Source organism: Notothenia rossii (assembly GCF_949606895.1).
Source record: "Notothenia rossii genome assembly, chromosome: 1".
In the NCBI taxonomy this organism is placed as follows: Eukaryota; Metazoa; Chordata; class Actinopteri; order Perciformes; family Nototheniidae; genus Notothenia; species Notothenia rossii.
The window spans coordinates 86296579-86317441 of record NC_136912.1 but is presented as its reverse complement, the minus strand read 5'-3'; the positions used below and the strand labels follow the sequence as shown (position 1 = coordinate 86317441).

The window sequence follows — 20863 nt, the reverse complement described above, 5'->3', positions numbered from 1 at the left end:
AAAAGATTGAGTGTGAATGAGTCCTTACCCCAAGTGAAGTACCCCAAGTGAAGGAGTTCAAGTATCTCGGGGTCTTGTTCTCGAGTGAGGGAACAATGGAGTGTGAGATGGGTCGGAGAATCGGAGCAGCGGGAGCGGTACTGCGGTCGCTTTACCGCACCGTTATGACGAAAAGAGAGCTGAGCCAGAAGGCAAAGCTCTCTGTCTACCGGGCCATTTTCGTTCCTACCCTCACCTATGGTCATGAAGGATGGGTCATGACCGAAAGAACGAGATCGCGGGTACAAGCGGCCGAGATGGGTTTTCTCCGCAGGGTGGCTGGTGTCTCCCTTAGGGATAAGGTGAGAAGTTCGGTCATCCGGGAGGGACTCGGAGTTGAACCGCTCTTCCTTCGCGTCGAAAGGAGCCAGTTGAGGTGGTTCGGGCACCTAGTTAGGATGCCACCTGGGCGCCTCCCTAGGGAGGTGTTCCAGGCACGTCCAGCTGGGAGGAGACCAAGGGGTAGACCTAGAACCAGGTGGAGGGATTATATCTCTTCGCTGGCCTGGGAGCGCCTTGGGATCCCCCAGTCAGAGCTGGTTGATGAGGCCAGGGAAAAGAAAGTTTGGGGCTCTCTGTTTGAACTGTTACCTCCGCGACCCGACCACGGATAAGCGGGAGAAGATGGATGGATGGATGGATGATGAAAAGGACAAGGACATCCCTCTCTTGGAGGGGCAAAGGAGTCTGGTGGGATTCTTTTTGGAGTATTGAAGATCTTTTCCCCGACATCGGCAGTGCCTGCCACAGGACAACACGGAATGTCCCCGATTTGGACGCGATGAACGGGGGGGGGGGGGGGGGGGGGGTCCACCGGAAAGGGAGGGACTTCGTCTCTCTATAGAGTGGCGAAGTCCCGCCCATCTACTTCGGACCCATGGAACCTTATTTCGGTAAAGTTATGTATTGAAGTCAATGGGGAGAGAAAGATTATCTTTCAATCCCGTTTGAATTGTTCCACGAATTACACATATGATGTTTGTCAATCTTAAAAAATTATTTCCAAATCAAAAAAGTCACAGTTTGTTGTAAAACTGTTGAAATATAAGACTATGAAAAATACGCAACTAGAAAGACTACAAATCCCAGTCCCGCATGCTGGCTCCTACGGAACTGAGTATGTACAGCTCTCAACATGCCCAGTAGTGATTTTCACCTCTTTTTTAATACTTTTCGCCTCATTCTGAAAGAAAGAAGTTAAATGTGCCACTGTCTCGGTGTGTGGTGCAAGGCGGGAGATGTAGTTCATTGAGCGGTTTCACACAAAAAAGGGTTGCTTCACAGTTTTACGACACATTTTTATTTGTTTGACTTGCAAAATTATTTATTATAGCGGTTATCCTGTATTTAAACTGTTAATTTGACCGTTTTTTAAGACTTTGAATTGTTGATATTTTTCAGGAAGAGGAAGGAGGTGAAGGAGGTGAAGGAGGTGAAGGAGGTGACGATGATAGCGATGATGACGGCTTCTTTGTTCCTCATGGGTACCTTTCAGAGGATGAGTGTGCTCTAGAGGAAGAGGTATGAAGAGAGCTGCCATTTTGTTTGTTTTTCATACATCTAATTCTTCTTTACTTAATCTGACATGTGAGCATTCATTTGATTTAGCTGTTTTTTAGTTTCTGCTTCCTATTTGCACCATTATTAACATACATTGAACCTTGTAGGAGGGTGGCGACTTGGAGAAGCAGAAAATACGTCAGAAAGTGAAAGCAAAGGAGTGGGACGAGCTGATGTCCACCAAGAAGAAGATGAAGGTGCTGGACCCCGTGGTGAGGGGCTGCCTCTGGGAGGGAGAAGGACCTGGACTGCAGCTCTTCAAGCCTTATGCTCTTTGTCTGGTGGAGCCTTTACCAAAGGTAGACACCAGCCCCGGCCAAGAGGAGCTTTCACTGAGGAAGAGCCAGAGAGAAGAACAATGTAAGTGTGTGTGTGACCGCATTCTCTTTGCCTTTGTGGGGAACAGCTGTTCTTTGTGACGTTGATCGGTGCACATCCTGCATCTCTGACACATCACACCATCTGAAGTGACACAATCCGCACAGGTGACATCAATAACCGTTATGATGGCTTTATTTTGGCGAGTGCACAGTGCTAGTGCACAGTCCTAAAACCCGGAAATAAACTCCTTCCGGTTCCTTCGACAAAAACGCAATGCAATTTCTCCATAGGATTTTGGAAAATAGCTGGAAATAAGGACTGTGGTTGACACACATTTAAGAGACGGATCACGTTTTGTTCAGTCGGATAATATCCACATGTCTACCCTACTTTTATCATTTTCGAATCATAAATCTATTCGCCAGAAGGAAAATGCTAACGTTATGCTATAAACGAACTACAGCAGGGTCGCTGCTTCAACGTCATGCCAACTCAAGATCCATATTCAAAAATTCAGATTCAAAATGGTACAAATTGAAGAGTTTGTTTTAACAGTTTGCAGGAGGCAGGCACTTGCTTTCAAGCAGAACACGGGGAAAAACAAACTTAGCGGGAGTGTTTACGTGTTCGGTGTAATGACGTACAACGGCCTCAACAACTTCTATAGTCCCATTCAGCCACTTGTTAACAACCATCGTTTTTCAGACACGTCAACTCTTCAAAAATCTCCAGTTGGGTCACTGCTGATGTATTTAATGTCTTAGAACAAAACGTGATATGTCTCTTTTTTTTTATATACTTTATCTTACCTCATTTCCAGCTATTTTCTCAAAACCTATGGAGAAATTGCATTGCTTTTTGTCGAAGGAACCGGAAGTGGTAAAATGCTAACTTACTTCCGGGTTTTAGGACGCGTAACTAGTGCTGCGTACCGGTACGCCGAACCGGTACTGGACTTGTAAAAAGTTTCGGTTCAAGTCCGGTTAAAACCGGAACGTCAGGAACCGGTACTTACGTATATTCTCCTTTGTGTTCTAAACCATCTAAAACCTTCCATAGATCGGGAAATTTGCGCTGAGAAAAGACGAAAAACATTGTTTTGACTTCTGATATGGCGGCCATTACTGAGCTCACGAAGTCTCGCAAAATATCGCAACTGCTCGCGAGATCTGTGTGACGTCAAGGGAAACTGGCTTAGACATAGTGGACACTGACAGCGTGGGATGCTGGTTGCCATATTTGGTAGTGTTGCTAAGCTAACTCCTTTGTATGTATGGTGATATAGTGTCTGCCGAAAGAGCAACACTTCACCCAGACAATGTCAATATGCTGTTGTTCTTGAACAAGAACACATAGACTTGTACTCTTGCATATTGAGTCTTGTATGTACATCACTATGTATGTAGTTGTGTTGTGTAGTTAGTAACACATGTAGAGTTCTAGAAAAAGACATGGTTTAGACACAAGTTGGAAGGGGGCACAATAAACCTGACGAGTTTGAATTTGAGTTGATTATGAGTTTATTTTCAATTGATAATTAGCTAAAAAAAAGTTCACTTTAGTTACTCACACAACTTGACACAAGTCCGGACTTATAAGTCCGGACCTGAACCTGAACCTCTGGACTTGAGTCCGGACCTGAACCTGAATGTGAGTCCAGGTACACAGCACTACGCGTAACTGTGGCACTCTATTTCCAGGGCTCTATTATTGTGTATGCTGGCTCACTTCATGGAATAAAGCCATTATGTATGATATCATTAAAGCCATATCTTTTCAGCCTTGAGATGCCAAAATGGCTGTGAAAAGGGTCTATGGAAGCTCACATAGTATAAAAAAACTATTTGGCACAGCCCTAGTATTTTGAGTATGTTTGGCTATATCTTAATGTATAGTTTGCTTGTCCAGGGCTCGACATTAAGGACTGCCCGATGGCCCGGGGCCATCTAGTATTTAGCTCGGGCAATGAAGCCTCACCTGCTGGTTGCCCGATCAGGCAATCTATTATACCAGTATCATGCAGCTCGCGGATCCAGTAATGAGTGACCCGACAGTAAAACTAAACATATCTATAACTAGTTTAGGTAGTTTGAGAGGTAATTAAAATAGCTACGAGTGATATTCTAACCTGAAGTGTGTGTGTTTTGTTCCGCTCACCGCTGCATGTGATCATGCAGAGCTGGGTGTCGACTCGTCAGCAGCAGCTGATCTCTCTCTCCCTTCAGATTAGACTTTACTCGCGTTTATGTCCATATCGATCAGATCCAGCTAGGTCTAGCTAATGATATGACTACCTGCTTATTAAAAGACACCTAAACAATAAGTGTCGCTATGCAACCGGGTGAGGCCACAAAGTATAGCGCAGCATTATGCATTTGTTTACATGCCCACCGGAACTCCGAGGCATTACCAACAGATCAAGGCACAATCAACCTATACAGGACATCTCTTTCTCCACATTAAGTGTTAGACATTATAATTGACTATTATTGTCTGTCACATACTCTTCTTGTCTGTCACATAAGTGGCGCAACTGAAGCGGTATTGTGCTAAAGGGAAATTATTTTGACCGAAGAGATTTAGTTTTGTCGGCTAACGGGAACTCTGACGTCGCCATTTTGTGTGCTTCGCGGATGCGCTCGGCTCCTCTCGACTGCTGCTCGGGTCTGCTCGTTCAGCTTCCGGATGAGGCGGCATTCGTTCGACCAACTTACAGTAGATAACATTACAAACATTTTTAACAGGGGCCATAATAGTGTAAATAATGTTTGTTTTGGCAGTTACATCTGAATGTAATGTTTTCTACTTTTTTACATCTGGGAAGGCATTTGCCTTCATCAGATGGAAAGTGTCTTGACCAACAACTTAAGTATTTCTTATAGCTATGCAGGGCATGCAAGCGAGCAAACAAGAGCAAACAAACAAGTGAAATGAAGAAGAAAATTGAAATTGTACAATATAATATTTTGGTGGTTCATCTTATAATTCAGTCTACAGAATGCACCAGACAGCATCTAAGACCTGCAAAAATATACATTTTCTAGGGGGAAGCCCCCCAAACCGTTCGTGCATCATTTCGTCCGCACGCATTTTTCAGGGCAATCTCTATTGGGCTCAGGGCCATCTGTAAATTAGCTTAGATGGCTCAAAATCCTTAATGTCATGCACTGTTGTCTTAATATGGGCATGTGGGCTCAAATGTCATGCACCTTACTGTAATTCCCTTAGAAAAACTGTATTATTGTGCCCATAAATTAAACGATGTGTATTGCCATATTGTTTAATGCTAGACTTGTTTGATACAGTAGTTACCATCATATACAAGCATTGTAGTTGAAACTTACCTTTTTCATTTCACACTTGAACTATCAGTTAGGGCTGCACAATATTGGAAAAAACTGACATTGCGATTTTCCCCCCTCCCTGCGATATATATTGCGATATGAAAACATACAAGAAATGAAGAAAAGACAGTTTTTTTTCCCCCCGCAAACCATCCTTTCTTGAACTTCAATGCTATACAATTGGTATTTTTGTAACTATATTTAACCGGATGAAGGATTTTAGTCACGGACGTCTGGATCTTAAGTTATCAGAGCAACAAGCTGAGCTAGCTCGGTTAGCTGCCCTGGAGAAACACATGAAACGACTTTAGTCTGTATTTTTACCTTTAATCACCGGGTCCGTTTGCTTTGGAGATTTGATTGTGATTGGTGGTTTGCTGCGCATGCAGAGCCTGCATGTCACTCACTCAAGTACCCCTGACATGAGAGCCGCGTACGTTTTCCTTTGGTAGCAAGCAGCAAAATAATTGTAACATGACTACTTAATATCGCAAGTCCTGCTTCTTTTCTTTTTTTTCAATCACACGCCCACGCGATGTGAATATCGTGCATGCGCATATCGCGATTATCGTCACGACACGATATATTGTGCAGCCCTACTATCAGTACATCATTTGAAATTATAACGAGCCTTAATGGCCAGTTTATTTAAAACAGTTGGTTAAACCTTGGCCATTACATTTTGGTTGAAATTGTGAACCTGTATAAATATGTTTCTTCAGAAGCAATCAAAATGTGTTCCTGTAGAACAGGGGTACTCAAATACAAATGTTAAAGGTCCAAAAAAATGTTTTTAATAAGACAAAGGTCCGATGATTACGGTCATTCAACATTTTAAACAATTGCAACAAGATTCTTAACACGAGGTTGCAAAAACAAAAATAATCTGTGTGCAGCAGTTTTCATTGTTATTGCGTCTGTGCTTGATCCCTCAGAGTCGCAGAGCTGCGCAGTTATGAATAAAGGCAGCCGCACCCTCTTTCATTCAGCATTCCCATCATTGCTTTATAAATGTCTTGCCCCCTTGTGTGTCCACTGAGGTTCGTCAGGCCCAACACATCTTCAACAAACTCCCCCTTTGCCTCATCATAAAAACTCACAAACACCAGCAACTGAGCATTGTCAGTGGTGCCAGTGGTCTCATCCACAGCTAAGGAAATGCACTGTGCATTTTGTATTCCATCACAAAGCTGATTAATCAAATCAACAGCCAGTATTTATGTTCTTCTGGTTGCTGTGGAATCTGAGAGGGGGATTTGCTTTATTTGACCTGTTATTTCCTCTTTTTGTTTGCCTTCAAACATGGTCTCCATCACTTCAGTCATGCATTATTTTATACTTCAGTTATTATCGAGTGGAAAGTCCTTACCTACTGGCCTAGTGGTCACTTTTTTTTGACTGGGCAGTGTAGTTTTACACACCGTCTTATTTGACTTTCTCAGGACTTAGAACAGTTTTTTGGGGAAAGACCCCCACAAAGAAAAAACACGTAAGGTCATCATCTTAACAGTTTTGTATGCTCATCCCGTGAACAGAGCATCATGTCTATTACAGCTGAATGCGGCGATTACCATTTTGTTCAGCAAAACTCCTCACAAAATTAGTAAGATCCAAAGCTTTAGTGCGTTTTGATTCAATGCTGAGTACAGCCAAACTTGACAGTCTCTTCTCTGTCATTGTAGACCGCAAATAACTCATTCCTTCAGTACTTGGGTCCGAATCAGTCTATGGTCCGAATGCTTCTCGTTTTGCGCCGTACCGTTCAAATCGAAATCGCCGCCAATCATATCTCAACGCTCGCGCCATGGGTTGACGTGCGTTACAAGACGTGTGTCTTGTGCTGCATTCACTTGCACTCGGACATTAGAGACGTTCTCTCATAAATGTCTGATGAGCCACAACTTTTCTTTCAAAACAAAGCTGCCAACTGGGGTGGCAGCTGGGGTGGCAAGGCCTATTTTTAGGGTGGCAGTTGCCACGCCATGCCGCCCCGGGGTCCCAGGTAGGTGAAACTAGGCTGCTAGCTACAGTACAGATGCAACTAGATGAGCTGTTAACTCTCGCTCTGACTTCTTTTTTTTTAAACACACATTTTTCCCACCCGCATTCTGTGAAGACCCGCCCTACTGTGCCTCTGATTCGCAGACTGTTGGTGGGGGGGGAAAAACGCTGATGGGATGCTGAATGTGATTGGACCAATGCGTTGACAGACACACACAGACACACACAGACAGACAGACAGACAGATAGAGCGCTGTTTGTACACAACGGAGAATTTTGACTCGTTGCGTTGTCTCAAAAATAACACAGATAATACAGATAATACATATGAAAAGTATAATTTCGCTCAGAGTCCAGAGACAGTTGTCGTTCGGTCCGGATCCGGACCGGAGTCCGGACTTTGAGGATGCCTGCTGTAGAATGTTGTATACCTTTACAGTTTTTCACAGTACATATCTTTCTGAGCTAATGACACATTCTAAAGATCTCTAATGCTCTCTTCTCCCTCAGTACTCAGTCGGCTGCTGCCTCTGCTGCACGGCAACACCAACAGCAGCAAGGTGATCATCAGTGAGTTCCAGGAGTTTTGTCGCCAGCCGACCACCTCCTCATCTTCATCGCCCCCCGAACTGTCCAGCCCTCAGAGTCAGGCAGAAAACATCCCCACCAGGTAAAACAACTATATTACGTGATAACGCGGGGTTACTGCGGAGCGCGTGAAGCAGACCCTTCACGCGATAGCGGAGCAAAACAGGTAAAGGAGGGGTCGTTGTCCACTAGTTAATCGATCGCGGATGGTGTCGTGCTCGAGGACGGATGTATGTATATGTAAACCTAAATGGGTCTCGAAATATACTTTGGCGGACGTTAATATACCTGTAAAGTCTATGTCTGGGAAACCCTGGTACACATGTTTATTTACATTATATTCATTCTAGTGTCAAAGATGTAAAGAATCTTCTTTCTCAAGCTTAAGGTAGCACGTTGTCCACTTGTATACTATTTTCATTATAATTCTGAATTCTTCTGAACATTTCCAATGGGTACCAAACGGCATGTACATCATTAAGTTTGTGAAGAGGTGTACTGATACGCTATTTCAGGGGCGGACTGGGACTAAAAATAAGCCCGGGACTCTCGACCGGCCCACTTCAGTACTGCTAGTAAATACCGCTAGTAAATTGTCAACGGGGGGGGGGCTAGTGACTTATCCGACGGGCCCACATCGTCCGACCGGCCCACTTCAGTACCGGCCCATCGGGATTCGCCATGAACGTCCCGATGGCCAGTCCGCCACTGCTCCATTTACAATATTAACTGTAAAGGAGAACGTAATCTACAAAATGGTGCGTTTTACATTTTAAGAGCTGATACTATTTTTCTTTTAAAAGACAGTAAAGTATTTTGCTATTCATTTAAAAAGCTACAACAAACACTGCATCTCATTTGAAAACACATCTTTCACCTTTTATATCTAATGAGCTCTCTTTCCCTCTTTCATCAGAATACAGGTGAAGCGCCTGATGAAGAGCAACGCTGCTTATGAGAAGCGCTCCACCTACAGACGCTGCTGGTACGTCCAGGCGGAGGTTCTGACCCGCTTCGGTCAGGACGCTCTTCCTGTGCCCTGCCAATGGACCTACCTCACCACAGGGGCTCGAGAAGAGTCCCGTGAAGAACCACAGGCTGCCACCGGCTCTCAGGGAAACTCCCCCACAACCCCACAGAACTCCTCGTCCACATCGTCATCCTCCAACAAAAGGAAAAGCACAGGCAGCATGTCAATCACCAAGTTCATGAAGAAATGTGCTGACCCAGAGCAGGTAGAGAAACGCTCTCAAATAGATGTTTAACTGCAGCATTTCATTGAATCCTCTTTAAGATCATCAACTCAAATACATGCTTATCCCACCCTGAGGGTATCCCACCAGTGTCTCAAGTGTTCTTGTATCATTGGGATTTCAGGCAATAGAGGCAGATGGTTTTCAAGCTGACACTGAGGAAGATGACGAAGAAGATTGTGTCATTGTGTCCACAAAGACTGGTGAGTTACACAGAACCAATATTAAACTGTTATTGGGAACTGTAGTTGTTTACTATAAGGTTCAGATTTAATTTAAAGTGCACCTATCATGCTATTTTCAGGCAATAGCATAGGTCTCAGATATATAAAAAACACGTCTATGAAGTGTTTTGCTCAAAATACCAAACAGATCTCCCATTCTAGCCATGCCTCATATCCCTCTATTTCACTTCCTGTTTCAAAAGTGCTGATTTTGGGTATAAAGATTTTTTTAAAAAAGAAAAATTGATTAATAAAAAAGGAGGGGGCTGAGCTCATGTGGGACCCGGCAGCTACTGTCTAAACTAAATACTGTGGTGATGAAACGCCATATCATGGCTTATCAAGGGTTATTTCTGAAACAGTCTGGAGCTCAAAGGCTTTCTCTCTTGCCGGTTATACCACAAGGTGAGTCCCTTTTTTATTCCTGCTTCTCACACATGTGAGGTTCACTGCGTATTTTAGGCACCTTCTTTATTCATTTGCAAATGCCTGCAAACTTTTGATTAAATTTGCAACATTTAGTCGATGGAATGAAAAACACTTGTCAACTCAGTTTGTATCATGAATACACCCCTGTAAAGTTTCGTTTTTGCATCTTGCAGTGTTGCGACTATCACGTCAACAAAATCTTTCCTGACTCAAATATAAACACTTCATCGTATTCAAAACTTCTTCTGTGGTTCTCACTACAGTTGGTGAATAGTTACAAAGTGAAGAACAATACAGCATTGCTGTCGCCACTCGCAATTAATATTACTTTCATTCTTCAGCTTTAAATGGATGCGTACATGTTATTTATCATAGAAAGGAAATCTCATTATATTTATCTCTCTATAGCCCCGACCAGGAAGTCCTCCAATGAGGGAGACTGTGTGATAGAGGTCCCTCCCTCCAACACAGCGGCCCTCCCGGTGTCCAGCGCGGCTCCAGCCCTCTCCACGGCCTGAGGACAGGAGGCGGCTCCGTCAACAACGCTCCCTCCCTGATTAATGTCTCCTTCCTGGTTCTGAACGCTTCTGTGTCCAAGACAGAATCAAGTCTTCAAGCAACATGAAGCAGCACACTTTGGTGCAGGCAACCCGCTCAGGTGGCTTCTGCTCAATATTATGAATTCCTTTCACCTTGTTTTTTCTGTGAGTCGGGAGTGGTCTCGCCTGTAACATGTAGTTGTGCATAACATCAGAAGTTTCTGACTTGATTATTGATGGCAGTTTGTCCAATGTTCATTGAGTGTGTCTGATTGATTTTTGCATGGAAGTTTCAGTCCTGCATGTTTTGGCTTCGGCCTCTTTGGAGACTCTTAGCATCTCGCGTTAGCAACAACAGGTTGTTGAGCAGAGGGAGGAAGAGCAGAACAGAAATGCCCAATGTTCATGAGGAAGAATCTAAGAAATCAAAAACAACGTTCTTTACGGTTCCTGAAATGTTGAATTAACGTTATCTGATATCTTCTAGTCTAAATGTGTACATATATATATAGTTTACCATAAATATGGATTGGGAAATGAGAGGCTGAAGTTCAATCTGTACATTTCCCTTCAATTTCAATTGGTGCATTTATTCTGCCATTTCTAACTCTGACAACTCTCTGGAGTAGTTGCTAGATCTGTACTTGTACTGTTAGGTCCAGTGTCACAATGTTTTATAAATATGTATTTTCTGTGTTTTTTTCCAAGAATACTTGAACAGGATAAGTTCATTAAACATGAATAAAAGTACTGCACTTTTATATTCCATTAATTCAATGCCACTTCTTGATGCGATCAGTAACCAGTAACTAACTCACTTAGCGTTTACTTAATATTGATTCGGTTTCATGTTAACCTTTTTAATCTTTTTAAGTGCAAGTTTAAAGAAAAGAAATTGAATTTATTTCTGTACAGTCAATACTAGGGTATTTTTTTCCGTTTGGTCTACATTTTAGGGGAAAAACTCAACTGTTTCAAAATAAATGCCAAATGCATTGGCTTTTAGATCATAAAACTGCTCAACAACAAGCCTTTGGAAACAACACATTTCCAACCTGCAAAGTCACTATTCGGTAGAGGCATCTTTGTCAGTGAAGTTACATTTTTACAAACACTGCTCTGCCCAATGTTTGCAAATTGTCATTACGTTCTAATGAATGTAGATATGTGTTCTTCTCTTGAAAGAAAGGCTCAATTGCTCAGGGACCAACAATATGAACCGTTAGCTGTAGTAGTAATGTATAGCTGGATTCTCCAGACTACAGGAGGTGAGGCAAAACCAGCTTTCACACATGAGGCTGCCACCACTTGGCATTCGTGGGGGAAATGGTGTGTACTTGCTGTGTGGAGTAATAACAAACAGTCAAGCTGTAGTTTAGTCTCAGGCATTACAGTAGAAGCTCAACCCTGAATGTCATGGTGTAAGCTGTGATCATTTTCAGAGGAATACTCAAAATACTAAACATTTCCATCCAAAGAGCTTTCCAGGAAACTCAGCATATGGTTCTTGTATGTGTTTCAAAGTAGCTCCCCTTTAGGAACATGTTGAAGTTAAACAGACTCGCCTCAGAACTGTTTATTAAACAAAAGTTATGATGCAATGCAAGCGATCTCTTTTACAGGCAGGTTGAAAAGCAACAGATTACAACTCAGACTGTCTGCACACATCACTACTGCTCACTCGGGATCTATTAAGGTTACAATGCAGATCAAACATTTAGACGCCTCCATTAAATAAAAGACAGCAGACATGTTGCTGACGTCCATCTTAGTCCTCAAACGCTGGGGTTGTGTAGTCAATTGTACACATAACAAAGCAGCTGAAACAGGTTTTAGTTGCTCAATTAATAATATTACAGGTTTTATGAGGTGACAATTATTTCTTCTGTAAAACAAAAACAATCCAGGCCTTTCTTCCACTTTAGTGTACAACCCCCTTTGGATGTATCAGACAGCGATAAGCAGTGAGAGGTAGGTCGTTGTCATCTTAACCAATCACAAGCAATTATAACTAGCTTTTACATATATATCTGGTGTGCATACATCAACGGCAAAACCACTACCAAAATAAATGTATAAATCACCCTAATGATGTGATAAGGGTGAATTGAAAATATAAATTGAAACTGCTTTGAATTCTCAACTCAGTGAGATGGTAGATGAACTGCATGTTCACGTACTACCACCCCGTTTGAAATACCTTTTTTATACCAAGGAAATGTGTTTGATACAAACAAATACATGACTTAAGACAACACAAGTTATGACAACAGAAATGTAGTTTACGCCAGCCAGCATGCCAAGTAAGTAAGCTACATGAAACCTCTGCAGTGAGCCCCTCTGCAATTACCACGTTTTTAGTGCAGTATGCATAAAGCTATATCAAGCTTTATTTTTTACATTTAGGGCACTCTTTAGTGTTTTATAAAGTTTAAGGTCTTTCCTAAAGTGCTAAAAATACAAGAAATTATATTGGTATTAGAATCAACTTCACATTGTCATCTTAACCCTTCAGTAACAGTGTCTGTTCGTTCTGTCAGCAGGATTACAGAAAAACTACAAGCCCGATTTAAAAGAAACTTGGTGGAAGGGTGAAGCACGGGCTAAGGAAGAACACATTACATTTTGGAGTGGATCCAAATCAAGAGGCGGATAAAAAAATGTATTTGGCGGAGGTGCCATTCTAGTCTGTAAAAAGACGTCTCCGTTTTGGACTTCAATTTTAAATCAAATTCTCAAGAAAGACATGTTCGATTAGGGTCCAGGTTTATGCTCATATGAATACAAATAAATAACATTTGGAGTTTTAGTTACTAACGTAGAAGTATGTTGTACAACGAGAGTGTGAGGCCACACTGCAGAGGACGAACGGACAAGCTAGACTTGCATCAGACCGGACCGTCAGAACACTGTTGAAACTGGAGCAACGCCAAAGAAAACTAATAGCATTCAAGTGGAGGCCAGTGCACAGACACCAAAAGCTCTGTACTGAGATACAAAATAGTTCACAACAGAATCTATAACCAGAATCAATTGGCTGTACTACTTTTTTCTCTTGATCAGTCATAGTGTTAATACAACAGTTTAACTTCAAAGCAAGGGGAGAAAATGTCACCACAGTTAAAACAAGGTCTGTCAACATGCCACACGAAGAACAGCTGACTGACTGGTGATGTTAGATCTTCCTCTGTTTCCTACACAGCCTGTGCATTCACGATGCAACAAAACCAATGCTTTCATCTGTTAGTAACGGCTTCCTTCAGTACAACGTGTAGCTGAGAGGGGACCCTATCCCCACATGGAGGGATAATGCTCAGCAAAACAAGCGCATTTAGGGGAAGTTGCCCCTATTTTATCACTGCTACCGACTTTAAAGTTAGCATTTGTAAAAATAAACGTATCACTAGTCGTTTGTAAATGGGCAATTCCACCCCAGGAGGGCCACAGGGGGGAGGCAGCAGGGAGAGATCAGGGGGAGGGTGTCTGCTCAGCTCAGGGTCCGGATGGTTTCCAGCAGGGAGGGTTTGAGTAGAGCGGGGCTCTTCCCACCCGCAGCTGCAATATCCGCCTGAACGGCCGCATCCCAGGCAAACGTGAGCAGAGCTGCAGGGACCTGAAACATGCAGACACACACAGTCTGATTTGATCTGCAGGAGTGTTCAAATACTGGCTTGTGTGAAGAGGACACCATGGTTTGTATTAAGAGGACACCATGGTTTGTATTAGGACTATAATTCAAATGTATATTCATTTCAATTACATTTAAATGAATGTTTCAATACTATAGTGCAGTGGTTCCCAACCTGTGGGCTGCCAAATAATTTGCCAAACATGATTTGTGTGGAAACATTTTCATTATTAAGGTTTTAGTTGAAAAAGTTTGGGAACCGCTGCTAGAGTATAGACAATGACATAATGCTTGGCATGAGTTATTAGGTCGAGGTAGATTAGAATGGAATATTTTAATTTTTTACTTGATCTGTTGCACCAACCTAATTTGCTCCTTTCAAAGACATTTAGAAAAAGAACTGGTCTTAAATTCACTTTCATAAAATAAAATAATAAAAATGAATGAATAAACATTTGGTTCTCAGGTGTAGCTACAATGAATGAAGGAAAATGTTATTCGATGCAATAAAGTAGGTTGTCTATTATTATTTGTATAGTTTTGGACAACACTGGAGATCCATGCCACAGAGAAACATGTGATATCAATAGTTGGTAAACTCAATTCATCATTAGGGTTGTTTACTGTAAAAAAAAAAAAAAAAAAGGATTTCAATGTCACAACCTTATCTTTAAATCTAGGGACATTTCATGTTAGGCAGTTCAATAAGAAGACTCTGGTTTCCACTCACCAGGTTACACTCTGCGAGAGCCACCTCTTCAGACTCCTGTAGTTTCTGACCTCCAGGAGCGATGAGCTCAAAGGGCTGCCAGCCGTCCACCAAAGACTCCCGGATGAAGGCAAACAGCACGGGCAACCGGTCCCATGCATAAAAGGTCCCTGCAATCACACTTCATCTTCAATGCCTAGTTTACATTTACATCAGGGCTTTCAACACTTTTATTTGGTTTTGTTCTGATTCTGAAAACAAGGAAAGATAAGCTCTTACCCTGAAGCAGGGATCCATCAGGCAGTCGGGTCCGGAGCAGAGTGTAGTTGTATTTCCTTCTCTCCCTCTGCTCCTCCTTCTCCCTCATGGCTTTAGTGCGCAGCATGGCGTTCTTCTCCACCAGCTCACTCCTAGGAAACACACACAAAACACACATGATGTAGAGTGCAGGTTGTTCCAATGAATGATGGACAAATACCAGCAGACAACAATCTGGGTGGTTGTGCATATGGCACATTTGTTATTTCCGTGGCTAGACTGAGGTAGCACATATAACAGGGATAACAACTGAAGAGTTTTTATACATTATTTATGCATTTGTTTTGAGGATGTTTGCAATCATGGTCAATTACGTGTGCTCTTTTTCTGTTGTTTTGTTCTCTCAGCCATAAAACCAACCTCTATTTTATGCTTCTAGAAGATGTCCCCGTTTAATCCCCCCCCCCCCCTTATGACTGGGAATCTGAGCAGAAAACAATCTTTAACCATCCAGCTTGATGTGCAGGCAATTATGTGGTTGTTTTGCAACAGCCTGGCTTGTGAATGAATCAGGGTTGCATAATCTGATATAGTGGTAATCAGATATTTTATATATATTTATATTATATTTCCTTTACATTTCTGTCATTACTACCATAATCAGAGAAAAAATTCAGTTTGTTTTCTGGACAATTAGAGGTGTACAATACAAACCAAAAGCGGATCAGAAAAACGACATAATTCATGTATAAATGTAGTTCTTATAACTTCTGCTGTTCAAACCATTCAATAGGAGTCTGTACCTCTGCAGCTGCTCCTTCTTGAGCTCCTCCGATGTCATGTTGTAGAAGTCCGGCGGCAGCTCGAAGCGCTGAGCGTTGGTAGACGATCTGAACACTTGCGGCTGTCTGTCCAGCTGAGCTCTCACTGGCTCTCCTCTCTGGAGACGGTCCCTCCTCTCCTGCATCAACTCCAGGGCGTCAGGGCTGTACTCCAGTAACACCAGGAACTCCTCGTCCTCCTCTGTACTCAGGGAACGGCACAAAACAGAACATGTTATAACTGACTGGCATGACATTTACTTCTTCTGTTGACTAAGATAAGGCAGTGTTTCCCCTATATACAAATAGTGGCGGCGCAGCGCCGCTGCTGAAATATGAGCGCCGCTGCTAGGGGGCGCCAGCCAGGTACCAACAAATATTTATAAAACGGACAACTCAAATCAAGCAATCTGATTGGTTCTTAGCCGTGATATACTGAGCGTATACCACGGCCTGTCGTGAGCTATTGCTTAAATATATATTTTATTTTTCAACTTTTTTTTCTTTTCTTAAAATAATAAGTGGTGACCCTTTTTCATTTTTCATTGTTTTTTATGTGGATTTATAGTATTTGTGTTACTGTATGTTCAATAAAGGTGTATTTTTGCTAAATCTTGAGACATTGCCAGTGTATGTACTGGCAGGGCCCATTTCTGGCATAAGCGACACAGATCTGGGGGGCGCTGCGCTGGTAGCTCTGTGAGTGAAAAAACATTTTTGACCGTTGGCGCTCATCCAAATGTTTGGCCTTCATGTAACAACATTCATAATTAAGTCAATGTAACACCCTTTTCACCCCGGTTACACGTTTAATTTGCCCTGTACGGTGGGCGCTGTAAGTGATGAAAGTGGGGGATGTTGGCTTATCAGGCGCCCGCAGCTCACAGCCAAAGTGCGAGCGTGGTAGCGAGAGAGCGAGCAAGGGAGAGGGCGCACCGGTACCGGCGCTGTTGTTATTAGAATCTGGTGCTAGCTGCGCTAACGGATATAAGAAGTAGATGTTTCTACAACCAGGGTGGAGGAGAGCTCTCCTGTCAGACTGAGAGGCTCAGTGAGGTAAAGGACTCTCTGAGTATTTAGATAGTTAATTTTAGTCTAAGTTATCTCAGTGGGTCTCAAACGTTTTGACCACAAATTATGTAAACACATATTTCCAGGGCACTCCTTTATAATTATTAGGATAAATAAAAACAGGTTTGAAATCATTCCAATGTATACTATAGGACAGTAAACCAAAAATATCGTTTAAAGTTGGAGAGATACAAAAATATGCATAAATAAATAAATCTTAACTGGTAAAATAAGATATGAATGAACAACAAAAATAAAATAAGCTACATTTATTTGTTATTGGCTATGGTAGGTTATTGGTTATGTTCACATACTTATTTGATTATTAAAATGTAAACCGATCTTTTTCATATGGGCGTTTTAGAGTTGTACCCCCTAGATCAGGTCTCTAGTAATTGTGTGCTCAAAGTGCACCAGATTGAAGCATTTTACTGTAAAATGTAAAAAAAAAAAAAAGGATGACTCCATCCTAGGGAAAACACTGTAAGGAATTGTTAATCATGAGCATCAGGACTCACTTACCTTTCCCCTCTACAGAAAGCATAATGCCTGTGAAGCCCAGGGCCTCCAGGAACTCTCTACTGCCCTCCACAGAACAAACTTTCTCCTGAAATCAAACAAAAGGGTAAAATATATACAATATGGCAAAAAACATTAATAATGCTTATTCTCGAAGGGATGAGGTTCACATCAATGAGACCCGTTTCAGACTTACCTGGTACACCTTGTTGCCGAGTTTAATCTTCCTGTATTTCTCCTCAGTGGGATTCTTACATATATTTTCAATATACCTATTGTCAAAACAATGAAGAAACAGAAAATAACATCAGCCAAGAGCAAGCATTAAAGTAAATGAAGATCTTTAACTGACAGCAAGTCAAAACTGAAATCAAGGTCAGCATGATGATGATCCCTTGATGTGATGTGTCTTACTTGCTCATAATGTCGATAGCAGCCTTTACTCTGTCTCTGTCTTTGTTAAATGTGTGGATCATCATAACAGAGGCCTCCACGGGATCCTCCTCAAACCGCTGACAGTGAAAACAAAGGACCACAACAATACTTAGTATTATAACATTCAGCCATATTCAGATGAAATCATTGTGTAACAAACAAGCTGTAAATCAAGCAGAAACAACAAGTAGTAATATTTTTAGACGTACCATTAAAATGGCCTCTTTAATGTGTACTTCCCTCTCACTCTTAGCTAGAGTGGCTCCGGTTAGCGGACAGGTGAAATACACACCTGACACTGAGAGACAGGCGGGAGCTATCACTGGCACTTTGGATCTCTGGAAAGAAATGTTATTCACAAATATAATGAGACAAAATGCTAATCACTGTGAGAAATGAATTATGTCATTAGTGTCATTTCAGACATTTTCAAACCTTGATGTGACAGCCAGTCCCTGTAAACATACCTCCTCTGATTCTGCCTTGTCTTTTTCAGCCAGTGACGCCGCCTCCAGTTCTCTCTTGACTATAAGCAAATCGTGCAATTATATTACTTTGCTACAACCCATTGTCTTCACATTTAAATAGATCATGAACAATAGAAAACAACATTGTTATTCTTAAAGGTCCCCTATTATACTGTTTTTCATCAATATATTATAGGTCTCAGATATATACAAAACATGTCTCTGAAGTGTTTGGCTCGAAACAACAAACAGATCATTGTAATCCCCTCTGTTTCAGCCCTGTTTCAAAAGTGCTGATTCTCTGTCTGTTACTTTAGATGAAAATAAGGAGCCACGCCCCTCTGAGAGATATTTGGTTAAAAAGGAACACAATGGTGCTCTAGGAGGAGATTCAGGTGACAAGGTGGCGGGGGGGTTACCTTGGTTGGCTATTGGCTAATGGTTACACAAGCCAAAAAATCGTTATGACATCATAAAGTGGACAAAATCTGATCAGCTCATTTTCAGACAGGTTTTTAAATAAATGGATCAGGACAAAAAGAGAGGGGGTCTTTGTTCCAGAAACGTTCAGAATCTCTTTACACATAAGGGACACATGTTTATGTATAAAAGAAATGAAAAAGTGGATTTTGCATAATAGATGACTTTTAAATCAAACTATATTTGAATGCAGCCCAAAGAATATAAGCGAGTGCAACTAACCGTTAGCTATGAAGACATTAAAAGGCAAGCCGTACTTTGTTATTTTGACTGATTAAAATGACTGAAGCAGTGTTGGAATAGGGTTGTTTGCCTCACCCTGGTTCCTGATGGCATCCTGAGAGGTGCCGACCTTTGGCCGGGGAATCTGTTCAATTCTAGCCAGGGCGGCGGCTCCAGCCCTCTGGGACCCTTCACTGGGACCATGGCGATTCGGCCTGGAACCGGAGCCGCTCTGCACCACATCAGGCTTGGTACTGTAGGGGACAGAAAAGCAATGTGAAGAGACATGCAGTTGTTCTACGTAGGGCTTCAAATATCCAAATAAATGTTGCTTTGATAAATACTTCCGATAGCTGAATCAATACAAGACAGAGATCATCATATTTGATGCAAGAGCCCGGAGAAAGCAACAGTATATAAACCTTTAGTTATTAGCCTTACATACTAAGGACCAGGTCAAAAGTCTTGGAGTTATGTTTGATTTACTTGTTTCCTGTTACAAAAGCGTATCCTTAGTCTCTGTTCTTAGTCTCCGTTCTTAGTCTAACTAGGGATCTGAAGGTCTTTAAAAACAGACATATCCTTAGAGCTTGGATTTGACTTAGAGTGCCTCATTCCTTTTTTTAAAGTCCTAATCATAATGTTCTAAACACTTATCCACTCTAAGCCTTTAATTGAGTAGATGCATAACACAAACCTAATGTTTATTACAGATTTATGACTAGACAAATGTGACAGTGTTAATCTGCATCTCAATTTAATCTTTAGGTTCCCAGCATTCAGAAGTTGACGTGCTGTCTTTTTGATCTCTTAGGTTAAATTAATCAATAATCATAATCCATAATATAATAAACATCATTTTTAAATACTTCATTCTGCATGATAAGTACTGAAACTGTTTGTATTTTAGGTATATTTTGATGATAATAGGTTTCTTATTTTACACAAGTCATGGTTTTTTATAATTTAATATGAACTACTGAATACATCTGTAAAATAAATGTAATGGATTAAAAAGTACAAAATTGTCTTTCAAAATGTAGTAGAGTAGACATTTAAAGTGGTAAAAATTAGTACCTCAAATGTGTACTTAAGTACAGTACTTAGTTACTTTTCACTGATAATCATAATAAATCATATAATAAACATCATTTTTAAATATGACCAATACATAAACTGTTTGTAATTTAGATATATTTTGATGCAAATAGTTTTGTTATTTCACACCAGTAACACTTTTACTGTTACTTGTAAAAAAGTACTTCTACACTGTGGTATTAGATCTGAGTACTTCCTACACCACTGACAGGAGGACTATTTCCAGTCAGTCTGTTGGGTGTCTTAAGTGTGAGTAAAAGTCACTTTACGTTACTAAAACTATTGGCTAAATAAGATTTTTCTGGGATTAGCTCCACTGAGTGAGAATAGATGGGCGACTCCCGCTGCAGAGCTTTAACGTTATATAACACAGATGCTAACGGCGAATAAACATTTAGCCCAGTTACAGTAAAATCTCTCATCAGTAGAGTTGTTGTTAGCTTAATGACATGCACATCAATAATGATTATTGACCAGCATGAATATGTACTAACTCAATAGTGCAGCAGATATTAGACTACAGTAGCTAAGGCTAGCTCTAGCGCTGTAGCTTAAGTAGAAAGTAAAGTTTGTTATTTGCCTTGTGTCGTCAGTAAGTTTCTTCCCAGGTCCCGCCGTTTTAAACTTCATGTCTTTCTTAATGCCATCAAAAAGCTTCTTCATTTCCCTTAGTGGTCACAGAAAATGTTTATCGCAGAAACACAAATAAATTAACAGCTAGCAGAGAGGAGGACCAAAACAAACTCAGCTGATCTACTTCCGCTTTTTCTTCTTCTTCTGTTGATCTACTGGCGGGTTGCAACCGTTACCTATAATGTGCATACCGCCACCTACTGTACATGATGGTGTACAATAAA

The 20863-nt window shown here is 41.4% G+C and overlaps 2 protein-coding genes across 2 annotated transcripts in view; one reads left to right on the top strand and one right to left on the bottom strand.

Moving 5' to 3' along the window:
• Positions 1 to 11070, top strand: part of chaf1a (chromatin assembly factor 1, subunit A (p150)) — an 18044-nt gene extending 6974 nt beyond the window's left edge. Inside the window, exons 8-13 of the mRNA XM_079650803.1 lie at positions 1441 to 1560; positions 1707 to 1959; positions 7776 to 7935; positions 8770 to 9088; positions 9231 to 9309; positions 10168 to 11070. Of these exons, the coding sequence (XP_079506929.1) occupies positions 1441 to 1560; positions 1707 to 1959; positions 7776 to 7935; positions 8770 to 9088; positions 9231 to 9309; positions 10168 to 10277 (1041 nt within the window). The 3' untranslated portion in view covers positions 10278 to 11070. The remainder of the gene's footprint in view (positions 1 to 1440; positions 1561 to 1706; positions 1960 to 7775; positions 7936 to 8769; positions 9089 to 9230; positions 9310 to 10167) is intronic.
• A 789-nt stretch (positions 11071 to 11859) lies between these two features.
• Positions 11860 to 20778, bottom strand: ubxn6 (UBX domain protein 6). The gene is made up of 11 exons (XM_079642040.1): positions 20587 to 20778; positions 19005 to 19162; positions 18207 to 18265; positions 17949 to 18077; positions 17719 to 17816; positions 17501 to 17576; positions 17308 to 17392; positions 15697 to 15916; positions 14915 to 15045; positions 14657 to 14805; positions 11860 to 13911 (listed from the first exon to the last, which is right to left on the bottom strand). The coding sequence occupies exons 1-11, from the start codon at positions 20667 to 20669 to the stop codon at positions 13786 to 13788; spliced, it is 1314 nt and encodes a 437-aa protein (XP_079498166.1). The 5' UTR covers positions 20670 to 20778; the 3' UTR covers positions 11860 to 13785.
• Positions 20779 to 20863: the final 85 nt, after the last annotated feature.